At 31.5% G+C, this 8829-nt stretch overlaps 1 protein-coding gene and 1 long non-coding RNA gene across 2 annotated transcripts; both read right to left on the bottom strand.

Annotated features, from left to right (window-relative positions):
- Positions 1 to 202: 202 nt before the first annotated feature.
- On the bottom strand, positions 203 to 3471 carry LOC145316755 (uncharacterized). The gene is made up of 2 exons (XR_013878680.1): positions 2008 to 3471; positions 203 to 999 (listed from the first exon to the last, which is right to left on the bottom strand). It is a non-coding gene; the product is annotated as an uncharacterized LOC145316755 (long non-coding RNA).
- Positions 3472 to 5391: 1920 nt separating this feature from the next.
- Positions 5392 to 8794, bottom strand: LOC145316750 (uncharacterized). The gene is made up of 8 exons (XM_080157474.1): positions 8647 to 8794; positions 8271 to 8425; positions 7903 to 8027; positions 7555 to 7739; positions 6999 to 7340; positions 6565 to 6699; positions 5911 to 6052; positions 5392 to 5629 (listed from the first exon to the last, which is right to left on the bottom strand). Exons 1-8 carry the CDS (start codon positions 8772 to 8774, stop codon positions 5402 to 5404), a joined length of 1440 nt encoding a protein of 479 aa, XP_080013600.1. The 5' UTR covers positions 8775 to 8794; the 3' UTR covers positions 5392 to 5401.
- Between the last annotated feature and the right edge of the window lie 35 nt (positions 8795 to 8829).

Below are 8829 nucleotides of genomic sequence, written 5' to 3'. Positions count from 1 at the left end.
TGAAAATACTGCATTCCATCACAAGAAAAACAAGGATTCATCAGCCGCCAAGCACTTTTAGTCTCATAGAACCGAAGTTATGACTTAAAGCTTGTATAATCAAAAATTTAACAATTTAATTTCTTGGTTTTTAATCATAAACTAACTTGCTTGAATAACAACAACAATGAATATGTTGTATTTTAATGAGAAAAAAAATACATTAAATTTATATTAATTTATTAGTCTTATTAAAACAACATTAAACATATATTATATAGGTATTAGTTGTGCTAGTAATTAAAATAGAGTTTTATAAAATCATAAAATCTTATGTATAAACCATTATATAATATTATTTTCCAGTATGGCTTTGAAACCAATCATATCCACTAGATAAGATTTAGTTCTTAGCCAGACTAAAAATCGTGTATCGTATCGTATCGTATAATTGACAATTTTCCACAAATGATGAAATAAAAGGAAAGAATTAATATCTACCAGATTTGTTTCCTTGGGCCTCCAACCTCTCAGTACCAATTAATTAATTTATAATTTAACTATCCGCGAAAAGCTGTCTAAAATACGATGCAATAATAGTTATTTCTCGCATCGTATTATAATCAGCATAGAAAGTACAATTATGAGATTAAAACTAGTTTTTTTAGCCGGTGCCTCGGCAATGATTGTACATTTCTATATTCGTAGAAAGCTGGATATAATACGATGCTAGACATAGTTTTTTCGTATGGTTCCTATCCACCGGATTCGATTGAATACGAGAAAGACTATTTCAGTATGGTTTTAAAATCGATTTATATCAACTGGATTAGAACCGGTTCTGAGCAATACTAAAAATTATGATAAAAACTACCTAACTATTTTTTTCTAATGTAAATTTTTATTTATTTTAGGTATGTTACTTTGCATCACAAATTATTTTATTTAAAGCTTTTTGAAAGAACTATTGCACAAGAAGTGTTAAATATAGATATCTGGGCTCGGCAGCCGCGCATAAACCTCAAATTTAAACCCGCTTGTGTGCAAAAAAAAGAAATCTAAAAGATGGATTGGCTGTTCAGGAAGAGGTTAAGTTTAGACACCCAGGTCAATTTTAAAGTTATACAGTGTGTTTTTTATGAGAACTTTTTTGAAAGCAATTTTATCCCACTTATAATTATCAGAATTTAATAATTAATGTCTTATTTTCTTCGTTTTTGTAGAAAAGTTTGAGAGAGGTTTGTAGAGAGAGGTTTGTAGAGAGAGGTTTGTACATTGGGTTGAGTTAACTCCACAACTTTTAATATTTTTACCTGGGTCAAAAAAAAGCCTAAATACCTTATAAGATTAAGAATTTTACCTCCAAATTTACTTGTTTGAGGGAAAAAAATACCGTAGGAAGTGATTGACGTCTAGAACTGATTCTATGGACAGTATAGTGACAAAAAATGTATCAAGAAATCAATTTTGATACTTGTCCCCAATAGTATCTGTATCAATCTTTAACTCTATATCTCAACTTTGAAGCATTTTGCAGCCAATCATGCAAAGGGTATAAGATTAGAGCATAAGAAAAATGCGCTAAAACCATTTTTAGATGTTGACACCTAAGTTTTGAATTTTTCATTTTAATGTACTTTTTAAATAAAAACTGAAATATTTTTTTAATGTTCCTTTAATTGTATTAAAAACGAAGAAAATGCGCCATTAATCATTAAATTCTGATAACTATAAGTGGGGTAATAGTTATTTCTCGTATCGTATTATAAACGGCTTTCCGCGGATATAGAATGTACAATTATAAGATTAAGCCCCGTGGTGCCGAAGGCACCGGCTAAAAAAACTAGTTTTAATCTTATGATTGTACATTTCTATATTCGTAGAAGACTGTATATAATACGATGCTAGACATAGTTTTTTCGTATGGATGAGAACCGGTTCCTATCCACCGGATTCGAATGAATACGAGAAAATTGCTTTCAAAAAAGTTCTCATAAAAAAAAACTGTATTATGACGATTTTACTTACAAGCGTCTGACGAGCGGCTGTCGAGCCCTGATATAGGTATATATAGAACACTTCTATTAAAAGCCATTGGCGTACAGAATAGATGTAAATTGAATATATTTATTGCACTAGATGGCCAATCAGACAAATTAATCGGTCCATCTTAAAAAAGAATTTATAATTTTTTCATACTACGTTGGTTCTTCTTTGTCATGGTCTATATCAAAAAAGGAGTATCTGTGTCATAATTTAGGTTTTTTAAAACAGGACACACGTGAAAATACAAAGTATCACATAAATAGTATTTTTAATTGCACTGAAAAGACGTATTAAAGCATTATACAATAATTTTATTGCACATAATTGTTAGAAAAATATAAAAAGAAAATTTGAAGAATGTTGTGACGCAGTAAGAGTGCTTTAAAAGTTATTTCTATATGGTGCATTATTTGCCAAATGTACCACTTTTCTGCACTACCTCTCCGATTTTGTTAATACTCTATATTTTGGTCCGTTGGGTCATTCAAGGATGCTGGATGGCCAAAAAAAAGTTTCAGAGTCCCTGGATGTCTAGATATCTAGCTATCTATGAAGGTAGGTAACAAAAATGTAAAAAACACCCATTTTTTCACAATTTTAAAAATTAATTTTTTCATCAATCTTACATCCAATCTATACATTTTATACACCAAAATGATCGTTTATTCATGTAAAAAGCGCACATAATGCTATTTTGGCCAAAACTCTAATTTTACAGGGTGTCCAACAAAAAGTGTATTTTGGATATCTAGCATAATACCCAAAATACCTGTCCGAAAAAAATCATTTTTTTTGGCTTAAATCCTGTGTTTTATCTGTGTGCATATGCGGTATATAACGGTTCGGACCACCCGGGACTATAAGGTTGTCAAATTTCACTTTGGGACACCCTGTAAATGTGATTTTTGCGTCTGTAGAGCTAAAACTTGGTCCAAATTGGCTATTTTTTTCAAATTACTCTAATATGTGTCTTAGTATGTTTGGCCATAGTGTTTTCTGACCAGATCAATAATTTCATATTTTTTGGACACCCTGTATTTTCAAAAAAAGAGAAAAAAAAATTTTGTTTTTTTTTAAATTTTTTTTCTATTTTTAAGTTACTTAAAACTGTCATATAGATACAGATTTTGACTAATAACAATAATATTTGCCTATTTTACAATTTTTTACACTTTTGGGACACCCTGTGCATGTTTTTGAAAAATGATGGTTTTTGCCCATTTTTGGGGGGAAGGAGTCGTTTTAGGGCCATAGACTATTTCTTCATTTTTGTAGAACTTTTCAAGACACATCATTTGTTATTTATGCAAAAACCGAACCGTTTTGCCGTTATTCACCGCCAAAGGCGGAATTTTTTTACGTTTTTGCCGTTCCGGAGGTTCTAATGGGCATTTGTGGTAAGAAAACGTTGATTTATCAAGATCTCTTTTAAATACTTTTATTTAGGTAATTGAATTTACTAAATTTCATATAAAGTAAAATCAACGTCTTCTTACCACAAATGCCCATTAGAACCTCGGGAACGGCAAAAAACGTAAAAAATTCTGCCTTTGGCGGTGAATAACGACAAAACGGTTCGGTTTTTGCGGTTTTTGCATAAATAACAAATGATGTGTCTTGAAAAGTTCTACAAAAATGAATAAATAGTCTATGGCCCTTAAAAGACTCCTTCCCCCCAAAAATGGGCAAAAACCATCATTTTTCAAAAACATGCACAGGGTGTCCCAAAAGTGTAAAAAATTGTAAAATAGGCAAATATTATTGTTATTAGTCAAAATCTGTATCTATATGACAGTTTTAAGTAACTTAAAAATAGAAAAAAAATTTTAAAAAAAACAAAAAATTTTTTTCTCTTTGTTTGAAAATACAGGGTGTCCAAAAAATATGAAATTATTGATCTGGTCAGAAAACACTATGGCCAAACATACTAAGACACATATTAGAGTAATTTGAAAAAAATAGCCAATTTGGACCAAGTTTTAGCTCTACAGACGCAAAAATCACATTTAAAGGGTGTCCCAAAGTGAAATTTGACAACCTTATAGTCCCGGGTGGTCCGAACCGTTATATACCACATATCCACACAGATAAAACACAGGATTTAAGCCAAAAAAAATGATTTTTTTCGGACAGGTATTTTGGGTATTACGCTAGATATCCAAAATACACTTTTTGTTGGACACCCTGTAAAATTAGAGTTTTGGCCAAAATAGCATTATGTGCGCTTTTTACATGAATAAACGATCATTTTGGTGTATAAAATGTATAGATTGGATGTAAGATTGATGAAAAAATTAATTTTTAAAATTGTGAAAAAATGGGTGTTTTTTACATTTTTGTTACCTACCTTCATAGATAGCTAGATATCTAGACATCCAGGGACTCTGAAACTTTTTTTTGGCCATCCAGCATCCTTGAATGACCCAACGGACCAAAATATAGAGTATTAACAAAATCGGAGAAGGTAGTGCAGAAAAGTGGTACATTTGGCAAATAATGCACCATATTAATAAGAATAAATATATATAAAAGCAATAGTGGTACATGTAAAAAATACTTTGGACGGTTGTTACTTGTGAATTTTTAAATTCGTTGAGGTATTCTTAATATCAATTTGTGTTATACATTATGTCTTTATACAAATATTGCATATGAAAATATATTATCATTTGTGTTTACATTTAAATATTTTATACTTTGAAGAAAGTCTTCATTACTTGTAAAATTAATTAAGATTAAAGTGTTAATAAAATTCATAGGTTAATTTAAGAGTTATTATCAACTGCTTGTTAGTTAATTAAATAAAAATTATGAGTTAAATGAACTTCGTTTACAAATACTACATTATACAACATTAAAATGTGAGAATATGTACAACCGAGAGCAAGTGATGTTAAGCACCTTCTAGTTGTGAAGACACTTTTTTGGTTTATATGTAGAATTGGTTATATCATTTATGTTGAATAGGGCTAAATGAATCAAAATGTTAAGGTCTAGGTTGGTCTTGACAAAAATTTTTGAAAATGTAAAGAGTTGAGATTATAAATCACCAAATGCTTTGACACAAAGTAAACTTTTTCTATGAATGTTATTAATTTAGCAAACAAGATGGTTGTTATAGTATAATCAGTTTGATTAATAAAACTTTTGCATTTTGCATCATTAGATGATATTTTGTTATGCTATCTATTTTATTTTACACTTTGAACTCAACAAAACAAAACAATCGCCTAACATTTCCAATTTTTTTCATTTAAAACCATGGCGAAATTAATGTTAGCATTACTGCTGGAAGGTGCTTAACTTCACTTCCTGCGAACAAATTAGTACAACCTTTAAATGGTATGAATCATTGAATATTTATAATTTTCTCATTTTACTCCTTCTTTTCATTGTTTCCCCAATCATAGACAAGATACTTAACTTTAAAATCTACTTGGTCCCTGATAGATTTCATGGTAGCTAGCTTACCCGTATCTAAGTATCCTGCTATCCAGTCCAGAACTGCTTCCCTGGAGCCACCAAAATCTTGTTCGTACCAGTTGAATAGTTGGGACAGATGTATAGTAGAATTTTCTTCATCAAGCTTCACTCCCTCGTCATTCTGAAAATAATCATGATACCATCCATAAGTAGCAAGGAACAAATAATTATGGATGTACCTACGGACACTGTGAGTTATAGAGCAGATGGTCAGTGGTCAATAACTTAATATATGATGGTAATATGACTGACAGGCTAACAGTCTAAATAAGTTGTCTGTTGGATGATCCATTCAGTAATCAATGTATTTTAATCAATTAAATGAACTTATTTTCAGACTTACAGAAGTTTTGTTTATATTGTAAATTTATTTTTTTAGCTAATTAAACTATCTTTTAATACCTCTAGAAATGCTTTAGTAGCTAGATCCAGTTGGCTGTCCACCTGTTCTGATGAGAAAGTTTTGATTGGAGGACAGCTACGAGCTCCACAGTTCAAGGCAAAATGTATTCTGGCGTCAACAGGATCTATAGCAAGCTTTAACCTAAATTTTGACAATTATTTATTTTGAAAAAGATAAGAAAATTTGGTATCTTCCCTGAAAGTGCCTGTTGTTGAGCTCTGAACCCCCCGCAAACCCACTCCTTTTTAAATTTCCTATACCTGACCACTGCAGGGGTCTGTAACCCAGTATCTAATATAACCTAATATACCATGCCCAAAAGTATGAGTTCAAATGTGCTTTTTTATAGTAGTGAATTGTCCATTTCTTATGTTCCAACATACATAAATATTTGTTTCAAATATCCAGTGATCAAAAGGGATGATAAATTGATGTACAACCCATTTATGATATAGAAAAGTACCCTCCTTCTGTAGATTAAAGATATTGGTTGAAAAGTTTACGACACTGCTAGTTTGAACCAACTAATCAAAAATTTTTATCGAAAGTACCCAAAATTTTAAATCAATAAATGAGTCAAGGTCTCTATAAAACTTTGGGCACTAGTTCATTGTTTACTCTATCCCTGGTGATATCTGTCTAATTAAATTCACCTTTCGTCATTATTTGAGAATGGCTTCATGTACAGGGTTCCCATAGATTTTCTATTGTTTCTCAGAATACCATTCTCAATATCATTCAAAGAATAACTCTTCCCGCCAATTACATAACTTACGCCACTAAAAAACCTAAAATAATTATATAATTTTTTTATTATTAAAAGGCGACTTTAAAAAATCTGTCTACAAAATAACACTTAGGTACTATTCACTTAAGTAGTTAAAATAAGTATAATAGTTTAAATTAAATATTATAACCCGAGGAAAAAATTTGGTATCTAGTTTTCTGCATCCACACTCTGTTGAATTAATTTAGATTTTTTTGTTTGGTGAAAAAATCACAATATATTAGACTTTTACAAACAGAAAAATAACACACAAGGTTCTTTTTTTAAAAATTATATTTAAAAAATGCATAAAATATTTACTTGTATCTTGTTAGATGATTTCCTGGAACTCCATTGACAACTGTACCATGTATAACCAGAACATTGTACATATTGATAAAGAATGCCAGCCTCTGTTCTCTGGTCAGTGCATGCAGATCAGCCTGCTGCAGCTGCGCAACCATCAGCAGGAAGTGCGGCCAGTGCTGCGAGGACGCCATACCCTTGTAGTCAACAAACTTGCCGTCCGCGGATATGTGCTGGGAAAATAATTTTAGAATAAGTTTTCTGATGTTTTGAGCAATTTGTGGGGCGCTGAGTTGGTGTGTAGTTTCTACTGGGTATTCTCTGTTCAGCCCAGGAGCATCGCCTATAGGTTGATACCTAATAAAAATAGCACTTTCACAAAAAATACCTTGTTGAGCACTTTTAACTCCCCCCCCCCCCCCATCTCTTATTCTTAATATATTTCAGGGATATCAGCAGGCACTTTTAGTGAAAGCCGCATACTATGTATAAACTATTTTTAGAATTTTTATTTTTAAATAAAACTAGATTAATCACTTGAATTCCTTTTGTTTAAAAAGATTTGTTATACCTGACAAAAATTGCCTCTTCTAAGTTACTTCTATCCTGAGTGATTAGAAATCCTCTGTCAACAGCTTTATTCAATAATTCCCTAGCTTTATCATCCTCCAGATCATCCTGGGAATCCTTCATCCAGGAAAGAATATCCCCGCCTTTAACACCTTCTCCACCATTTGGTTTAGTACAAAACCAACCCTGTTACACAAATAAATATCTTATATTTTTTATGAATATGTTTATAAAAGTAAGTTTAATATTCAAAACTTTAAATCACTGCTCCATAGGTTGACTTAATCCCTAGCCAAAAACTAACATACCAGTAAAAGTATAAGAAAAAAAGATTTGATGCGTAAGGTACCTTTTTTGAAGGTTTAAAAAGCTGACTTTGTTGTGCTTTAGCAATAAAATTTAGAACTTCATCCTCTGGTAACTCAGAATCGTCAATTTGAATCCCATCCTTTGGATGAGGAATCAAGGGTTTATCTAAAATTATAAAAAAAATATTTAATCAAAATGTAGAAGGGGGAAAAGATTATTTAGGCTTTTCTCTAAGTTAAAATGTGTTCTTTATTGTTCATTGATAACTTTAAATCTTAAAAAAAAAGCTAAGGTTAAAAGCAAATTGTATTTTCTCTAAAACCTGATTATTATGACGCTCAAAACGCATTGAATTAAAGATTAGTTTTGCTTCCATGACTATTAAGTCAAATCTAACATTTTAATTACCTTGATCCGGCTCACTTTCCAGAATCTTTAACAGCTCTTCCTTCCTGCTATCATCCTTCCATTGTTCCTGGAGTTCATGGTTGCCACCAATGTAGGTAGAATTAAAGAATATCTGTGGCACACTTGTCTTCCCAGTCTCATTCTGGACCCATTCCCTACAAAACAAATAAAGTTCTTACAGGGAAATTGAAAGGGTTTACCTATGTTAGCACATATAAGAGAGGGTGGGACCCAAAGTTTTGTAAAACTGTTTTCGAGCCAACGAATAAGAAAATATGATTATAAAACTTTGAGTACTAGTGTAAATAAAAGTCCTCTCCCTCCTACCCTGTTCCTTATTATATCCATTTTCCCTGATACGTTTAAAATTTATCACCTGACAAAAGGTTGAAACTTGTCTACGCCAATATCCAGGTATTCAAGTCCATTATCCTTGAGAAGTGCCTTGGCCGCCAAGCAGTGGGGACATCCTGTTATGGAATATACAACTATTCTTCCCAACATCTTGTAAAACAATTGATAACAAAATGTCTTACAAACCAAAACTAATTTTCATCAT

Source organism: Acartia tonsa, chromosome 4, assembly GCF_053477335.1.
Source record: "Acartia tonsa isolate MP-2025a chromosome 4, ASM5347733v1, whole genome shotgun sequence".
Lineage (NCBI taxonomy): Eukaryota > Metazoa > Arthropoda > Copepoda > Calanoida > Acartiidae > Acartia > Acartia tonsa.
The sequence above is the reverse complement of the archived record's forward strand: the minus strand, read 5'-3'. Positions and strand labels throughout refer to the sequence as shown.

Coding starts and splice junctions, on each gene's coding strand:
- LOC145316750 (XM_080157474.1), bottom strand. CDS start 8,774: ATGTTGGGAAGAATAGTTGTATATTCCATAACAGGATGTCCCCACTGC. Junction 8,426..8,646: donor AAGTTTCAACCTTTTGTCAG/GTGATAAATTTT, acceptor TTTGTTTTGTAG/GGAATGGGTCCAGAATGAGA. Junction 5,630..5,910: donor CTACTAAAGCATTTCTAGAG/GTATTAAAAGAT, acceptor GATTATTTTCAG/AATGACGAGGGAGTGAAGCT.